Source organism: Monodelphis domestica, chromosome 3 (assembly GCF_027887165.1).
Source record: "Monodelphis domestica isolate mMonDom1 chromosome 3, mMonDom1.pri, whole genome shotgun sequence".
In the NCBI taxonomy this organism is placed as follows: domain Eukaryota; kingdom Metazoa; phylum Chordata; class Mammalia; order Didelphimorphia; family Didelphidae; genus Monodelphis; species Monodelphis domestica.
Window position 1 is genome coordinate 5380120 of NC_077229.1, and position 18637 is coordinate 5398756.

The 18637-nt window shown below is 49.3% G+C and overlaps 1 protein-coding gene and 1 long non-coding RNA gene across 3 annotated transcripts; one reads left to right on the forward strand and one right to left on the reverse strand.

Annotated features, from left to right (window-relative positions):
- Positions 1 to 2322: 2322 nt before the first annotated feature.
- On the reverse strand, positions 2323 to 8247 carry LOC107652145 (uncharacterized). Its single transcript, XR_001629613.2, has 3 exons — positions 8111 to 8247; positions 5278 to 5355; positions 2323 to 4760 (listed from the first exon to the last, which is right to left on the reverse strand). It is a non-coding gene; the product is annotated as an uncharacterized LOC107652145 (long non-coding RNA).
- Positions 8248 to 8461: 214 nt separating this feature from the next.
- On the forward strand, positions 8462 to 15952 carry LOC100020297 (zinc finger protein 454-like). 2 transcript variants are annotated; one of them, XM_007490276.3, is made up of 5 exons: positions 8462 to 8725; positions 9251 to 9340; positions 12156 to 12282; positions 12787 to 12885; positions 13681 to 15952. In XM_007490276.3, the coding sequence occupies exons 2-5, from the start codon at positions 9290 to 9292 to the stop codon at positions 15309 to 15311; spliced, it is 1908 nt and encodes a 635-aa protein (XP_007490338.1). In that variant the 5' UTR covers positions 8462 to 8725; positions 9251 to 9289; the 3' UTR covers positions 15312 to 15952. The 2 variants fall into 2 exon arrangements, with proteins under 2 accessions (XP_007490338.1, XP_056676307.1); XM_056820329.1 differs by lacking the exon at positions 13681 to 15952 and having other exon boundaries at positions 12787 to 13047.
- Positions 15953 to 18637: the final 2685 nt, after the last annotated feature.

Consider the following 18637-nt stretch of genomic DNA (forward strand, 5'->3'; position numbering starts at 1 on the left):
TTTTGACTTGAGCAATAATATTTTTAAATTGGTGACCACAATATTATAATTCACATATTTTAGTCAAATCTTTAATTCCTTACACCATTTTTTTATTATTGTGAATTAATAAAAATCAATGGATTAATGAAAAACTAGAGAACCTGCAGTCCACCAGACTTATGAGATGCAAGGGCTGGAGTTCAAGGTCAGATAGCCCCATTCCCAGGATCCAAGTTGGTACAGTTAAAAGAGTGGTTGCCTTAAAATGTGACCGCAGAAATATGGTTTCAAATAAAAAATACAGTGGTTGCCATGGGAAAATTCCCAAATATTAAATATATCCAAGTAAGGTGGGTTTTATGGAGATTTTAATTAATACAAATTAAGGAATTAAAGGAAAGGGAGGGAGAGAGTAAGAGGAAATAATGGGAAAAGGGGCCTAGGCCTGAGCTTTAAGAGAGACCAGTTAGTCTTTAATCAACTCACCACAAGATCTTGTCCCAAGCAAGATTCTAGTGTTCAGAGAGACCCAGCTACTCCAACTAGTCCGAGCTCCAACTCAGCTACCAAAGCTGCACTCCCTTTCAGCCACCGAGACAGAGACCAGCCTTCAATTCAGCTCCATAGCTGAATTAAGTTCAGAGGCCTTCTGACCTCCTTTTAAAGAGAATTTTCTCCTATGTCACCTCCCCTAAGTTTTCACATCTACCAGTCACAGTAGACGTCTTCACAGGACTGACCATTCTTATTCACATCTTTTTTAGTTCTCAACTTCTCTGGAAGACTAAAACTTCACACCTCTTTTGTTAAACTTATCCCTTGCAAGTTTGCAAATTGTCTGACCTTTTAGTGATTAATTTGACCTTCATAGGTACTTAGCACCCTTTTGTATTAGATCTAAAAATAGACCTAGCTTAAGGGCTTGGCCTCACTATAAGGATGGGTTAAGTACTTTTTCATTGTTCAGTAAGGAGTTTTACAACTTTATCTTCCCCTTAAGGTATACCTAAATATGGGTGGAGTATTTTTAAAGTTCTCACATTGCTGATCAAGTACCTTCATTGTTTAAATGGGAATAGCCTTAACCAAATGTTTTAAGGTAGAGTTTGAGCAGTTTTAAGATTCACAAAGGGCAATGAACTTGTGGCCTTATGGTCAGGGTCTGCTAGGGCCTGGGTTCAAGGATATGGGTGACCCTGTGGCTTTCATCTTTCTACCCTGCTCACCATCTGGGGGAGCATCAGCCTTGAGTTCTAGGACCCAAGCACAACTGCATCTGTGCTGTGGTCTCAGGTTTATTATCAGAGTCAGGGTTGGTGGATCACCCAACTTTGTCCACAAAACCCAGGGCATGGCTGGAAGATGAGAGAATCTTTGCTCCTTCCTAGCAAATCCTATAGAATTCAGCATTTGTGGCCCTATTGCAGAGCCAGGGATCTAGCAAAATGGATTCTGGTGACAGGAGGATGATTGTGACATGGACTCCATCTCATTAACCAAAGCACAGCTGACCAGGGCATGCCCTTGGCTCTGTGAAAGGGACAACAGACCACCTTGATCTGAAGATCAGACCATAGTGATCTCACTAGGGAAATTTCTAGGGCATATAAGGCAAGCCAGCCAGAGGCTGAAGAAACCAGGCTGGGGTGTATTGGGTGGCCTGAGACGAGCTTGGCTTGTTTGCCTATGTTCTGGGTAAGGCTGATTCCTAGGATTCATTGGCTTATAACCTGAGCCCAGTTACTTTAGATTTGGATGTGTGTGGTCTGGGGGCTCATGGTAGGAATTACAGGATCTGATGAGTCTTTGAATGCGATCTTGCTTATTCAGCTTATGGTCCCCAGGGTAGGGTGATCCCAGACTCTTTCCTCTGTCGTCTTTGAGTGGTTCACATAAAAAGGGGTAGCTTTTCCACCTTAAGAATAAATCCTGGGGGTATTCCCAACCATTGACTAAAACCACTTAACTCCACAGAAGCCAAATTTTTAAGACCATTATCAGCGGATAGTATAACAGATGTGGTCTTGAATGTTCATCAGAGAAGGGTGACTTCCAGCCAGGCCCCTGGGCTGCTAGTCGAGCCCTCTGCCCAAGAGGAAAATGTTTGGGGAATTTGGGGAAGTTGTCAGGATCCCAGGTCTCAGACAGCCCTAGGGGAAGAGTCTAATAAGGGTGGAGTAGGATCAAGCCAGGATAGACCCCTTCCTGGAACTGGGGCCTGGCAGTGACTGAATGTGGCTCTTGTACCTCTGTTTAAACTCTGAATATATTGTGGCCCAATTCTTAGTCAGTATCCTTAAGAATAATCCATTTTGGATAAATAAAACCAAAATCTCCAAGACAGGTAATTGTTTAGATTTTATTGGAAGAGGGATAAGTCCTCCTACAAAGCCAGACTCCTGTTTAATAACAGGAGACCCTGAGCACTGGAATAGACCTTTTATAATGTTAAAGAAATAGCCAAGTTTTCCATAAAAGCATAAAGTATAAGAATAATCATACCCGTCAAAGGATGAGGACACCCAGCAACACTGTTCATTGGCTAGTTCAACTATGAAGTAACCCATATTTGTCCATTGGTTAGGTCTCCTAGGACATATTCCTTATGTCGTGAGAGAGATCTTGACCTAAGAGTCACTTGACGGTTATGGGCGGAAGAAGGATGCTTCCTGGACCCACTCTGGGTAAGGATGGGTGATGATGAATAACACCATATCTGGTTATGAAATTTAAGGTGAAAGCTGCTGAAACATGCCCAGTCACAAGGAAGGGGTACATGATACATGAACTCAACTCAGAAAGGTGGGATGACTCTAGGACCTAAACTAAAGCAATTATAAAACAACTAAAATACAGATGGAAAAGCCTTATAAAATCATGACTATCACATTTAAATCTAATCATATATAAGAGAATAAGAATATTCTCTCATTCAGGTGGGGCCAAATTCTTAGATCCTCCTGGTCAGGGTGGGCCACAGACAGCCCTGTGTCCTGGTTGTTCTCAGAGCCCAGACTTGGCTAGGTGGGTCAGTGGTTCGTGTCAGGCTTCCATAACCCTCTTGCCAGGCAACAGGCAGGTGCCAGGTGCCTTGGTGCCCTCCCTAGGAGCCTGTGGATCCTTTATGTCTCTGAGGGCTTCCCCTCCTTTGGCTCCAGGCCCTCCAGGGGCTGTGTGCCCATGTCATGCCAGTTTCATTATCCCAGGCCTCTCTAGATGGTCCACAGTATTGGGGCCGGCCAGGATTAGGCCAGTGACTCATCTCAATCCCTGATTTTGGAGTGGGTCTGATAGCCTTCTGGTCCAATTTCTGCCCATCAATGACCTTTGGCTTTTGGCTCTGGGACTGCCTGGGCTGCTACAAGGTGAGGGCTGCCTGGACTCTTCCTGAAGACCTAACCACCACTCCATGAAGGTTCAGGAAAGGCCAGCCTGCACCCCCACCCTGGATAGAGCTGGGACAGGAAGGACAGGGTTCCACACAGCCTTCCATGACCTGGTCTGCCAGAGTCAAGGGGCACCAGCTCAGGGGAGGCACACCTTGACTCAAACCCAAAAGCAGCTTCTACTTTTTGGTCACTGGTAGAGTGCTGGCTCCTTTGTCTGGGCCTGAGCCCCATTGGGGGCTGACAAGGTGGCAGAGCAGCTTAGGTCTTGCTAAGGTGAGAGCGGAGGGTGGTTGGGGCTCCTTGTTGGCCTTCTTGTGAGAACTAAGCCACCAGAAGGCGGAGGAGACACCCTGGTCCAGGAAGCCCTGAGTGCCTGGGAAGGCTCCACCAGGATGGGCACAGTTGTGGCCTCCCCTGCTGCCTGGGGCATGGCCAATATGTGGATTTGTGCTTGAGACTCTAGGTCCTAAAGCCTGAGGCCTCTGGGCTAGCTGAGGAGGGTCTCCCTCAGCACCTCCCCCAGCCCACAAGGCCCAAAGACCCTTCAGAGGCCTGGGGGAGGCCTAGGAACCTCCTCCTGCCCTTTGGGAGGCCACAGAAGGCAGCAGCAGCTGCTGAGCCCAGGCTCTGGGCCCTGATGGACAGAGGACAGTCTGGGGGTGTCTGTGTGTCTGTCTGCAGAGCTGCTGGGCTCAGGCTGCCTCTCCCGGATTTTGGGGCTTTCTGGGCAGAGGCTGGCTGGCTTTGCCCTCTCCTCCTGCAGCCCATTGCACAGGGTAGGAAATTGTTAACTGTAAAAAACAGAACTATTTAAGAGTCAGAAAACCACTCTGAGGAAAGGAGTTTGTGCTAAAGGAGGACTCCACACAGAACTGCTTAGGGCAGGATGTGTGAAACTGGTTGCTCTGGTCACTGACCCCTGGGAGAACTATTAAAGCAGGAAGCTTAAATACCTTTCTATTGGATCATGGGGTCTGAAGAGGAGAGGGAGCATTGGTTGGCTCTACAATGGTAACAAAGGAAAAGGAGGAGTCCTGGACTGAATGCCAGGGAGGGGCTGATGCCTTACCAAGGTTGTTGGTTGTCTCTCGAACCAAGGATGACGATTGTCTTTGTGTGTTTTTGTGCAAAGACACCTGTGCATGAAGATTTAAGCGGAAAAGTCGATGCACAGAGACAGTCCCACTCTCTCAGCATTGGAAGCCTGGGTCCAGTGGCACGAAAAGTCATTATGCCTGGAGACTTCCTCAGCTGCATTGGATGGCCGTGTTGTCTTTTGTGCTCCATCACACCCTAAGCACTCCACAGTGCCTTGCTGCGTCGCCATCTCAGCTGTTGAACCTTCTTGTTGGTTTCTTCCACCTGTTCCGCCGAAGCAGTCTTCACATGCTGGGTGAGCAAAGGCCTGGTTCACCAGGGGTCGACATCGACCCGATGGCTACCCTCACAAGGTTTAGCCGGCCTGTCGAAGCCGTTGCCCGGGGTGTGGCCGCTGCTGCATGCTAGCAGCTACTAGGAGCCACAAGTGAGAGCTGGGTGTCAGGTGAGGGTCAGAGGCTGGAGAGCTGCCCTTGAAGGGCACGACAAGCCCTCCATACCAGAGATATTACCCCTCCCTGAGCACCCCATACACCCCAATCTTACCAAGGACATAAAAGGATAAGACCCAGGCAAGGGTAGGGCCCCCTGGGGGAAAGGATTTGGGCCTGAGGGGAGAAGCCACAGGGACAAAAGAGATACTCCACAGCTCAGGGGATCAGCCCTCCCCACTCAAACTCTTTTAAGGTCTCTCCTTTGTTTGGGACTCAGAGGTCGGACTTTCCCCCCAGGAGAGACTCTCCTGTGACAATGTTAAACCTGGGGCTTCACCTTCAAGGGAAGTAAACTAGGGGTTGTTCAGTCTTACCTGGCTACAAGTTTGGAGGCTTCTAGAGTCCACCTTGGCAAACTGAGGCCAGAAGGCTCAAGTGACTTGTCCAGGATCCTGCAGGGTGTGACAAGGAAATCACTTTAAAAGACTGATATATATTAATTTAAGGTCGCCAAGGAATCAGCTATGTAATTCCTAAATGAAAACTTAAGTCAGCAGTCAATCTTTTATGGAGTTTAATTACAATAGGAGGAAGTAATTAGAGAGAGAGAGAGAGAAAGGGGAGAGAAGGAAATAGGGCTTAAATACCCCTTCTGTTTAGGCTGGGCCAAAAGGCCCAAGCCCTTAGATAGCTGGGGCAAAGGAAAGAGATCAGTCCCTATTACTCACGTGACCAAAAATGGAGAAACAGTCTCAGGGGCCCCCACTTTCAGCTTCCTTCAGAGCAAGCTTCTCAGAGCACACACCAACCACACCGACCAACTTCTCAACCACCACCCCGAGTCTTCAGACTCCCCAATCTTTAAGGAAACCATCCAAGTTGCCTCCCCTCAGTCCTCACATCTACCAATCACCTGTCCATCAATTTCCCTGTGCCAATGGAGGCTCTAGCTTAAACCCAGGACCGCCCAGAGGTCTCTGGCTTTTGCACATGTCTGTTGAAGGTCATATTTTCAAATGATTAAATCTTTGAGACTTTGTTACAGCCCTTTCTAAATCCTGTTAACCTGAGTAGGGTAGAGATTGGAATAATTAAATTTTGATCTAGGCTGCAGCCCTTACTCAATCCTGTTAGGACTGAATAGGGTGGAGATTGATTCCAAGTATCTCCATTGTATCAATTCTAAAATCAATCATGACTCAAAGAAATTCCTGTTCTATGCTTAAGCATAGGTCAAAGTCCTTTCCATTGTTCAGCAAAAGGTTTCTGTCCTAAAGTAATCTTAAGAAGGGAGGAGGAGGAACCTCCCATGCCAATGGGGTTCACATTCCAATAGTCAAGACCCACTATCAATAGGAAATTTTTCAAGTATGAAATTTCCCAATGGTGAAATTTCCAACATTTATAAGTCTAAGAAATTTTGTGGTTTACAAGGGGGAGATCTCAGGCCTCCCGGACTCCAGGCACTGAGGGGCTAAAGGCTCTGGAAGGGCTTCTCTCCCTGGAGGATTCTTCCTTTGCTGGTCTCAGGGCCGGGGCTGCTGCTCTGAATTCCTCTCTGCTGTCTCTGGGGCTCAGGAGGGGAGAATACACAGGCTTCGGCTGGGCATGGCTATTGTAACCCCAAAACTCAGGTAAACTATTAGCAGGGAAATTCCTTTAGTCCCTCCTTACTCCCAACCCAAAACACCTGACCCCAAGAGGATTCTCCTCCTTAGATTGTCCTTTACATGGACAGAGACAAACCTTGATATCATCCAGTTGTATCTCAGACATCTGTCTGTCCTCCAAACTAGGGGGGTCACCCCTGATGCCTTCAGGAAAATCTCCCCCCAGCCCTGGCTCCAATGTTCCTCCCTATAAAATCCTCAGAAGTGAGGTATTCTGGGAGCAACCCTCCAGATGTTCTACTCAAGCTGTCCTACTGGTCGCAAATTCAACTTTACTAATAAATCTCTCACTTTTAAACTGTCAGTCTTGCATTCTTGCAAAAGGCAACCTTTCTTCAAGCCCCCTACAACACCCTTCCCTGGGAATGGGGGTGTTGGGGGCCCCCCAGGCCCTTCCCTGAACTTCAGAGGGGCAAAGCCTGTCCTTCCAGGCTTTGAGCCTGTCCAGGCTCAGCTGGGAGGCAGCCCTAAAGGGAGGCCCACCGGGGGTTGGCCTCCAGGGAGGTGGCTGGGCCTGCCCTCAGGGGAGGCAGCAGGGGGTGTCCAGCACCCTTTGGGGGGCCCTCCTAGGCCTGCCAGCCCCCAGGAGGAGCTCTTTCCTGCAGGCCCCCCCAGGCCAGGCCCCCAGAAACCTGGCTCCTGTCCTCCCCCAGCAGGAAGGCCTTTCCCCTTGGGGCCTCCTCTCAGGGACTCCCCATTCCAGGCCAGGACTCCCAGGGCAGGGGGCCACCCCCAGCAGGGGCTTCCTGGCCTCCCCTCTTCCTCCCTGTCCCTCCCCAGCACAAGCCCTGCCTTCTCCCAGCTCTCCCGTGTTGTTCCCCTTCTGTGTCACAGTCAGGGCTGAGTCTGGGCTCCAGAAGACCCAGAAGGGCTCCCAAGTGTCCCAGGACACATTTGCACCCAGAACCTCTGCTCTCCAGGCAGGTTTTATCCTTGGGGCCATCTGGCTGCCCTGGACTCAGCTTCTTCCCAGAGCTTTCCCCCACATCCCTCCTGGTGCTTCCAGGCATTCCCTGCCCTGCTGCCCCCCCCCCCCCAAGGCTGGGCTCCTCAACCTCTCCTCCAGCCAGAAATGCCTCCCCCCACCTCCCCGCGGCCTCCATGCTGGCCTCCCTGTGCCAGGAAGTGGCCTTTCCCTGTGCCTGGTCAGAGCCTGTCCCGCCCCCCAGACTTTGTCTTCCAGAGGGAAGGGAGGGCTGGGAGGCACAACTTCCAGGGCTGGGGGGGCCTCAGGGCATGGACGGCCCCCCCATCCTCCAAGGCCTAAAGCAGAGCAGGCTGGGATCTGAGGCCTTGTTAGCTCCCTGGGAGAAGAAGGGGGCGTCTGGGAGGAAGAGGAAGCCAGCCTAATGGGTACACGAAGGTATGCAGACACAGGGAGGTGCAGGAGAGGAGGAGACTGGGCCAAGGCGGCTCTGAGCAACGCCTGCCGGGACTGGATGGCCGAGAAGAGGCCGAAGTCTGCAGAGACCCCCCTTGGCTCTGCAGCCCGGTCAGAAACGCAGACCCTTTCTCCTCTCTGGGCCGCAGAGCTCACCGGGGTGGGATGGGGCCCCAGTAGGCGGCCCAGGTGAGGGTACGAGTGCGCAGGCGCGCCCAGAGAGACTCCTCCCCTTCACTCAGTCTGGGGGAACGCTTCCCAGGGGCCGGCAACGGAGATCTTCGGGAGGCGCTCGTGGAACTCCCGGGCTCCGTACTAGAAAGAGGACCGGAAGCTGAGACTGCCTGGAGGAGGGCCCGAATTCCCTGAAGGGTGGAAGAAAAGCCAGGGAGGGGCAGCCCCAACCCCAGCGGCCCGCATAGCTAAGCCTTCTGGGAAGGAACAGGGCGGCCAAGCAAGGGGTGGGGCCTGGGCGTAGGGGGGTCTGGATGAGAGTCGGAACATAGTTGAGGGGGCGGGGTCTGGGTGGGCCACTAAGAGGGCGCGGGCGGTACGTGGAGGCGGGGCGGAGAGCTAGGCTGAAGCGATGTCTTTGGGACCGGCAGGGCGGGGCTCCAGCTGGGGTGTGGCCTAACCAGGGGGCGGGGCCCGGCCTGGGGGCGGGTTTTGAAGATTTTAAACTAGGCTTTTCCCGGTTCTTTACCTTTGCTTCCCCCATCCCGGAGTCCCGTGGCGCTTGGCCCCTGTACACCTCATCCTGCCCCCGAGAAGGTGAGGCCCCTGTCCCTGTTGGCTGACTCTGGAAATAGGGGCTGCGATTAAGCAGGAGGGTCGCCCCGCCCCCACCTGAACTTTCTTCACTTTTCTCCCCTCCCGCGCCCCATTCCCCTCCCCCATCCGTCTCCAGCTCCCCAAATCCCTGTTCTGTGGCTTCCACCATGAGCTCCACACCCCTACCCCCTTGGCTCCAGGCCCCTCCCCTGCCCCCTCACATTTCTGGGACTTCTTCCCCAGGACTAGAGCCTCTGACACCCTCTCCAGCCCCAGCCCAGGCTCCTTCCCCTCCTCCCGGCACTTCCAGGATTGCTGGGGGCACAGCTGGCCACTCTTTACCTGGAGTCTCACTGTTACCCAGAATCCATTGGGGTACCCACTGGGCACTTCCTCAGGGCTGAACTCGGTGCTGGGCACACTGGAGCTCCCCACACCCGCCTGGGGGCATTTCCAAAGGAGGGGTTCTGGGAGGTGCCAGGAAGGAGGGACAGAGCCTCCTCATAGGTCCCTTTTCCCTTCTAGACCTGCCTTCCGGAACACCCAGGCCTGGGAGCCTCGAGCATGGAGGAGTGTGGAGAGGGCACAGGGCTGGAGCCCTGCAGGCCCCCCCAGGTAAGCAACAGTGGCCTCTCCTGACAGGGAGGCTCAGGCCCAGGTGTAGACACTCCTCTCTCTCCAGGGCTCCAAAGTCACTTTCGTTTCCCTTTTTCACCTCAAACCCTTCCCTAGAGCCCCATCCTGGGGCTCCTGCTGGGCCTCTTCAGGACAATCTGCAGCTCCTTCAGGGTTGGCTGCTTCTCCCACCTGCACAGCAGGTTCCAGCTCCAGCCCGGCTCCCTCCCTTCCTCCTGGGCCGAGAAGTCGGGTCTCTTTTGGGGCCCAGCACATGCCTAGACCCAGCTGGGAGGCTTCAGGCCAGGCTAGGGAAGCCGGAATGGCAAGGCCCAGAGGAAGGAGGACGTCCAGGAAGCAGGAGCAGTGGATCTTTCCTCATTCTGAGCAGGGACCATCCTGAGGCCTCCATCACAGCCCAGGTTCTGGGTTCTGGGCTTCCCTGAGGGCCCAGCAGGGACGGCCCACCATGAGGAGGCATTGAGGCCTTTAAAGCCAGAATCAGTCCCAAGTGGAGGAGACGAACAAGAAATGCTTCTGAGTAGATGCAAAGGACACACTTCCAGGCAGCACGGGGATCCCCCATGGCTGCTCCAGTCATTGTTCTAAAATGACGCCTGGCCCTGTGTCCCCCTCCCAGCCTGGGTTCTGCTCTCTTGACAACCCAACAGAGACTCCTTTGGGCCTTCAGAGGACTTCCCAACCTGGCTGCCTCCCCATGGCCAGGCCTCCATCGCCTCGTCCTCTATACTTCCAGGCAGCCTGAGGCCTTGGTGGAGGCCCTCCATGACCCCTGTCTTCTGTCTCCTTGTTGGTCCTGGCTGTTTCCCCCGGCCGCCATGGGGCCTCTCCTCCCCTGCACCTCCTGCAATCCTGAGGGCTTCCTTAGAAGATGCCGCTTAGGACCCCCCTCCTGTGGGAAGGTGCTTCTAGCTGCCTCTTCCAGGAAGACTTCCTGGAATGCCTCTGGTCATTCTTTTTCCTGGTCTCTGCTGATTGACACATATGGCACCTCCCCTGTTAGGATGGAAGCTTCCTCTTTTTCTTTTCCTTCTGTTAGATCAGAGGTCCCAAAACTCATTACACAGAGGCCAGTTCACTGTCCCTCAGACCGACGGAGGGCCGGACTATTAAAATAAAACTATGAGCAAATCTGTATGGCGCTGTCTGGGATAGTGGAGGCTGCAGCGCCGGCTGGGATGGGCCTGTCACACCTTGCACAGGCCCATCACTGCCACCACTCTATGGGGCAGCAGTATACACAGTGCGGAATCCCCTCCCCACATCACTGCTCACCATGCTGACGTCTTCCATTGTGCAGCCACATAATCCTTTGCAGGGCACCTTGTTCTCATTCAGTTACTCTCAGAACAAGGCGCCACACAAAGGATGATGTCACCGGAAGTAGTGCTGTACGTGAGTGATGCTGCACTTTGAGGCGCTGCCACATACAGTACTCCAGGAGCACCAATGAAAGAGATGCCCCTTCCAGACATGCAGTGGGGGCTGGATAAATGGCCTCAGGGGGCCGTGTGTGGCCTGCAGGCCGTAGTTTGGGGACCCTTGTGTTAGACTGTGGGGGAGTCCCTTCACCTCTCTTTGCCTCAGTTTTCTCATCTGTAAATTGAGGATAATAATAGCCCCAGGCTCTGGGTTGTTGTGAGGGTGGAATGAGAGACATGTTGGGAAGCTCTTTATCCTTTTCCAGCCCTCCCTTGTGGGCCTCCAGAGCTCTTCCTGACTGGCCCTTCCTTGGTCTCTTTGTAAATCCTGACTTTCTGCTTAGTAATTCCAAGTCCTGCTCCCAAGGCAGAAGAGTGGTCAGGACTACCCAATAGTGGGTAAGGGACTGTCCAGGGTCACAGCTAAGTGTCAGTGGCCAGATTGGAATCCAGGACCTCCTGTCTCTGGGCCTGGCTCTAACCCCTGAGCCACTAAGTCTCCCCTTTTCTAGGCTTTTCCCTTATTCCTCCTCTCCACACACTCTACCATCCAGCTTGATGTGCCTCCTTCAGGGTGTGCCATCTCCTGCCTCCATGCCTTTGTACCTCCTGACTGCTCCAAGGCCAGGAATCCCCATTCCCAGCCCTTCTCTAGCACCATCTCTGGCTTCCTCTGAGACTTGGATGAAGCGGCACCTCCTCCAGGAGGCCTTTTCCATTCCCCACTTAGGCTGGTTTGTTTTTTTCTTGGTGTCCCCATCTGGTTCATCAGTGCCTGGCATGTGCTTGGCCCCTCACAAGTGCCTGTTGCTGGTTCTGCTGCCTTTGGGAGATGTCCAAAGGGGAAGCTGAGCTGTTGAGTGGGAGGCAGCATGGCTTGCTGGGAAGGGCTGTGGACAAGCCTGGAGTCAGAGAGGGGACCAGCTCTTACCCTGTCTGTGTGACCATGAACAATCCCCCCCTTCCCCCGCCCTTCTGAGCCTCAGTTTGCTCATCTGTAAATAGGGACAAGGGGGACTTGCCTTCCCGAGGGGGTGGTGAGAGAAGTGTTGGTCAGACCTTGGCTGTCACTAGTCATGTGCATGGTGTCTCCCCATTAGACTGGGGGATCCTTGAGGCCAGGCTGTACGTTGGCCCTTCTTTGTATGCTCAGGGCTTGACCCAGAGCCTGGCACAGGACAGACTCTCCCTCAGTGCTGGCTGACTGGTCAGTGGCTGTTCTGTGTGACCTGACTCAGCATCCAGGACAACCTGAGGGTGGGAGCCCAGGCTGGGGTCCAAATCAGCCCTTGTCCTTCCTGCCCACTTGCCTTCCCCTCCCAGGGCCCTCTGGGCTGTGGTCCCGGGCTGAGCCCATTTATATGTTGTTTCAGGCCTCCGTGACATTCAAGGATGTGGCCGTGGACTTCACCTGGGAGGAGTGGAGGCTCCTGGACCCTCCCCAGAAGGAGCTGTTTTGGGAGGTGATGCTGGAGAACTACAGGAACCTGGTCTGCCTGGGTGAGGAGGGCTCCTCTGGGCCTTGGGATCTGCCCATGGAAGGGGATCTCCTTCCTTCTTCTGGGCCCTGTCCAGGGTGCAGCTGGGATTCTCTGGCCTGTAATAGCCTGAGCACTTTTTATGCTAACCAGGCCAAAAGCCAGGCTGTCCCTGCTGTGAAAGGCTCTTGTTATGTTTGTCTAGGAATGAAGGGCTTTACTGTGTGGTCCCAGCCCAGCTCTGCTCCCTCAGGCCACAGGGGCCTTCTCAAGGCTTAGAGGAAGTACTTGAAGTCAGCCAAGCTCCCAATACCTCAGTATTGAATGGATCAAATGAACCCTTGTCTTTCAGAACCCCTCTCCATTCCTTGTTCCAGTCCTGTGTCTTCCCAGGAAAACAAACCAGAGCAGCCTTGAGATATTTTCTCTAAGTACCTCCATGGCACCCAGGCTCTTTACTAGCTTGTTCCTAAGGGCCTGAGAGATCATCCTCCCTCTTCATCTCTTTGCCCTTTCCCATGACTAGGCCTTGCTGATTCAAACAAGGATGTGATGATCTCTGAGCTGGAGTCAGGGGAACCACATTGGATTCCAACTGGTGGTGTCCTAAGAAGCTGCTGGCCAGGTGAGTGAGGGAGTGGATGAGTGCCTGACCCTGGTGAGGACACAACAACCCATACACAGCTCTGCTGGTCATTCATCTCTCAGCCCACAGAGAATGGGCTCCTGGGTGATCCCCTCAGTGACCTTCTGGGCCAGGAACTCCTCTCCCTGCCACAGATCCCACAGAGAATTCCTTCCTGCCCCCCCACTTTGAATGATTTTGCCTGAAAAGGTATGGATAGAAATCATCAGGTTCTACTGGTGCCTTTATAGTATGGGAAAGAAATTCCACTGTAGGTGGAGCTCTGGGTTGTTTCAGTCTTTTTTGGAAAGCAAAATGGAATTCTTCAGTGTCAGAGCTACACATGAATTCTTTTTCTTAGATCCCCTGATCATATTCTCATGACTCCTTCCAGAGGTCTAATTCATAAGTGAAAATTTTGTTAGGTATGTGTGGTCTGTGTGTGAATGTATAATGTATATAAATTATATATATATAAACATGCATAGACACACATATTCCAGGTTACCTTGTTCATACTGGTGTAGGGGAGCCAGCAATCATCCCCACCTGCAGTGATTTTGAGGTCCCTGCATCAGTTTTCCCACCTTCAGCTAATTTAATATTATCGACCCATATCAAAGGATAAGTTTGGTGAATGCAAAGAAATGTTAGAAGACACATAAACTGATTTCCATTTACATGAAAACAACAAGGACAGTGTTTGTAGCAGCCAGATTATTAGGGAAAGTGACATTTAGACAAAAGCTAATTCATCCAAGGAAAAGGTTTGTTTATACTCTTTCTTTCTTCCAGATTGGGACACTAGGCCTCAGACCAAGGAATTAGCTTCTAAGATGAGTATTTCTATGAAAGTCTTATCCCAGGAAAAGTTCTTGGAGAATAATCCAAGTGTCTGCAAGATTGAGAAAATCTGGGAGTGTGATAGCAGGTTGAAGAAAAAACAAAACATTCAAGGGAAACCTTCTAGAGGAATAAAAATAATTCAAGCAGAACCTCCTAGTGAAGCCAGAGTCTCTGAATATAATAAATACTATCATTCCTCTACAGAGCCAGACCTTTTTCCACAACAGGGAGTAGCTATAGTTACACAGTGCCAGAAAGGAGATAACCAGAGAGGGAGTTCCACCATGAATTCGAACCAAGGACAATGTAATCAAATCTATTCTAGGAAGAAATGTTTCAGGGTTAACAAATGTCAGAAAGTGCTGGGTCATGATTTGGGCTACATAAAAAAACATGCAATTCATTCTGAAGAGAACATTCATGAAAGGGGGAATTCTTTTCTTCGAAATAATGAACTTAGTCCACACCAGACAACTGATAGGGGAAAACCGTGTAATGACCTGTCTAAACGCAGGAATACAAGTCGTGCTGAACATTCTCATCTTCAGAGTACAGAGAGACGGTACAACTGCAGTGAATGTGGAAAGGCCTTCCAGCAAAAGGGGGCTCTTAAAGCACATTGCAGAATTCATACTGGAGAGAAACCTTTTAAATGCAGTGAATGTGGTAGGGCTTTCTGCCAAAAGACAGATCTTATCCGACATTTTAGGATTCATACTGGAGAGAAACCTTTTAAATGCAGTGACTGTGGGAAAGCCTTTTCTAGAAGCACAAACCTAACTTTACATCAGAGATCTCATACTGGAGAGAAACCGTATGCATGCAATGAATGTGGGAAGACATTCCGGTCAAGCTCTCACCTTTCAGAACACAGGAGAACTCATGAAGGAACAGGACTTCATGAATGCAACGTGTGTGGGAAAACATTCTCTCGGAAGTATGACTTTACTAATCACAGTAGAATTCATACTAGAGAGAAACCCTATGAATGCAGTGAATGTGGAAAGGCCTTCCGCCTGAAGTCAAGTCTTACATTTCACTTTAGAAATCATACTGGAGAGAAACCTTTCAAATGCAGTGAATGTGGAAAGGCTTTTTATAGAAAGCAAGATCTTATCAACCATAATAGGATTCATACTGGAGAACAACCTTTTCAATGCAACCTTTGTGGGAAAGGTTTTCCCTGGAGAAGATCACTGACCCAACACCAGAGAATTCATACTGGAGAACAACCTTTTCAATGCAATGTTTGTGGGAAAGTTTTTCCCTGGAGAAATTCACTGACCCGACATCAGAGAATTCATACTGGAGAACAACCTTTTCAATGCAACATTTGTGGCAAAGGTTTTCCCTGGAGAAATTCACTGACCCGACATCAAAGAATTCATACTGGAGAGAAACCTTATAAATGCAAATATTGTGGGAAAGCCTTTCCCAGAAGCTCAGCAGTGACTCGCCATCAGAAGATTCATACTGAATCCTATGAGTGCAATGAAAGTGGAAAGGCATCCTTCCAAAATAAAAATCTTTCATTGTGTGAAAAAAAGATTCATATCAAAAAAAAAATCTTAGGAATGTAATTAATATGGAAAAGCATCGCTGTGGATCACAGCTGCTTCCTCAACATGAAAGAATTCTTCAAGAAGAGAACCTCATTAATATAATCATTGAAGCAATACTTTTCTCTGGAAGGGACTCCTTGATAATTTCCTTCATTTTGGAAAGAAACCTTACAAATGTGGTGCCTGTGGAAAGCCCTTCAGTTAATGATGGTGAACCATTTCTCATTATTAGAGGAGTCATTGGCTAGAGATGCAAAGGAAGCATATACTATCACAAGTAGCTAGAATACTGACTGATTTTTCTTGACATGTAACTGTTATACCAGGTAGCTATTTTGGGAGAGGAGAGTCAATGGTCACAGTAATGTGTCCTAAAAGTTTAGGGACCATCAGTAAAACAATAACTAAGCCTTAATGCTGATCGCCAAATTTCCTAAATATCATACTTCCAGCGAGATAGGCAGATAGAGGAGAGACAGTAGAACATTTAGGTAGATGCCATTAGAACAGTTTAGTGCTTTTTGAGTAGTTTTGAAGAGTTTTGAAGAGCAGCTTGGAGAGTGATCAAGAGTCCTGGGGATTTTGCTGAATCCTGTTTCTTTTATAATTTTTATCAGTGTCTTGAGATAATAAACATAAAATGCTTTGTAAATGTTAAAGCACCATCTACATGTGATCTCTTGTTTTTTTTAAAGGCATAGATGATCTGCTTATCTAGTTAACTGATGAACCAGAAAAATGTAGCTTGCTTTTATCCTTTTCCCCTAATCCCCTCTGAGGGAGTTGGGGATTCCCTGAAGGGATGGGGAGTCAGATTTACATCCAAGAAGAAATAAAAGGTGCAACATAGGACATGTGCTAAGGGCTTTACAAATATTTGTTGCTAAAAACTGTTCTGGGCTAGGTGCCATTATGCACCCCATATTAGAGGGAAGGAAAATGAGTCACGTTAAGTGACTTGCTCTATGGTGTTTGAGCCTGAATTTGGATTGAGTCTTCCAACTTCAGGTCCAAGCCTCTTGTCTATCAACCCACTGAGCTACATTAGTTATAGATATAGGACTGAACTACTTGGGCAGCTTTCCTAATGCCTCTAGTCATTCCTCTTCCTCAAATCATCTTTCATTTGCCTTTTCTTATTTATACCAGTACAATGAAACCTCCTTTGGGTTGGAGATTGTTTTGTCTTTGTGTAGCCAGTGCCTTCTGTGATTTAGACCAGCATTCTATCCAACGGTTAGCGTCATGGTAAGTAAGTACAGGATGGACTTCTGGGGGATCCAGTGAATAGAACTGGTCTTGCCATCAGGAAAATCTGAAGTTCAAATTTAACCTCAGACAGTTACTATCTGTTTAATTCTTGGCAAGTCACTTTACCATTATTTGATTCAGCTACTCTTGTAAAATGGGATCACATCAGAGAAAGAAATGACAAAACAAAATGTAAGAAGAGGGGAGAGAAAACGTCTAGCCTATCATACTAAACATTGCTCTGAACACTCTTACTTAGTGTTAAGTAGGGGTGCTTTGAGTTCCTGCTTGATTAATTTAAAAGATGCTCTTCACACTGTGTAACCCTTGGTAAGTCACTTTACCATTATTTGACTCAGTTAATCTTGTAAAATGACCGAACACTCTATTATCCTTTCCAAGGAAACCCCATGGACAAAGGCCACAGGATCCCAAGGAGTCTGACACAACTGAATTACCAAAAACATGGTGTTTACCATTGACTATAATTTTTAAAAAATTATGGCAGCCCAGTGGTACAGTGGGTAGAGTGCTGGACCTTGAGTTAGGTAGACTTGTCTTCTTGAGTTCAGATCTGACCTCAGACTGTTATCAACTGTGTTATCCTGAATAAGTCCCTTAACTTCATTTGTAAACTGAGCTGGAGAAGGAAATGTCAAACCACTTAGTGTCTTTGCCAAGAAAACTCCAAATGAGCTCAGAAAGGGTTAGGTAAGACAATAACGACAAATGTAGGGAGTTCCAAGAACATCCAAAAACACTCCCTTCCCACGAGGACCTTACAGTGTGATAGGAGAGGCCACCTGAAACTAGGTAGGTGCATTGAAGGTAGAAAAAAAGAGCCAAAGGAAGGTTATCCCAGTCACCAACCCATGGTGATACCAGGAAAGCAGGAAACGGGACGTAGGGAGAGAACATTCCCACCCTGGATGATTCTGAGGAGAGCCATAGAATGTGGTCAAGGGACTGCAAGTCAGCTGTTCCTGGCTGGATCTGGCAAGACTCTTCTCTGTAGCAGAGTCAGTGTTGTAGAGTAGTTAGAGAGACATCAGGTCAATCCTAACCCTACCTGGAAGGGGTGACATTTTTCTGTTAGTTTCACACAAGGGAAAAGAGTAACCTCCTCTCCAAGTGTCTGAAAACAGTCAAAGGATCATGGAAACAAGGACTGACTGACCTTTATGGGGCCCATCTTCAAAGAAGACGTGGCCTGAGCTGTACAATGATTGGAAAACTCCTTCCATGGATCTTGGGTTCTGCCTGCCTCATGTAAACCTCAAAATTCCTTAGACTTATAAATGTTGGAAATTTCACCATTGGGATATGTCATACTTGGAAAATTTCTTACTGATAGTCTATTGGAATGGGAACCCCATTGGCATGGGAGGTTCCTTCTCTTCCCTTCTTAAGATTACTTTAGGACAGAAACCTTTTGCTGAACAATGGAAAGGACTTTGACCTATGCTTAAGCATAGAACAGGAATTTCTTTGAGTCATGATTGATTTTAGAATTGATACAATGGAGATACTTGGAATCAATCTCCACCCTATTCAGTCCTAACAGGATTGAGTAAGGGCTGCAGCCTAGATCAAAATTTAATTATTCCAATCTCTACCCTACTCAGGTTAACAGGATTTAGAAAGGGCTGTAGCAAAGGAGCAAAGATTTAATCATTTGAAAATATGACCTTCAACAGACATGTGCAAAGCCTCTGGGCGGTCCTGGGTTAAGCTAGAGCCTCCATTGGCACAGGGAAATTGATGGTCAGTGATTGGTAGATGTGAGAACTGAGGGGAGGCAACTTGGATGGTTTCCTTAAAGATCAGGGGGGTCTGAAGAGTCGTGGGGGGTTGAGGAGTTGATCGGAGTGGTGGCAGTGTACTCTGAGAAGCTTGCTCTGAAGGAAGCTGAAGGTGGGGGCCTCTGAGACTGTTTCTCCATTTTGGTCACGTGAGTAATAGGGACTGATCTCCTTTCTTTGCCCCAGCTATCTAAGGGCTTGGGCCTTTTGGCCCAGCCTAAACAGAAGGGGTATTTAAGCCCTATTCCTTTCTCTCCCTTTTTTTCTCTCTCTATCTCTAATTCCTTTCTT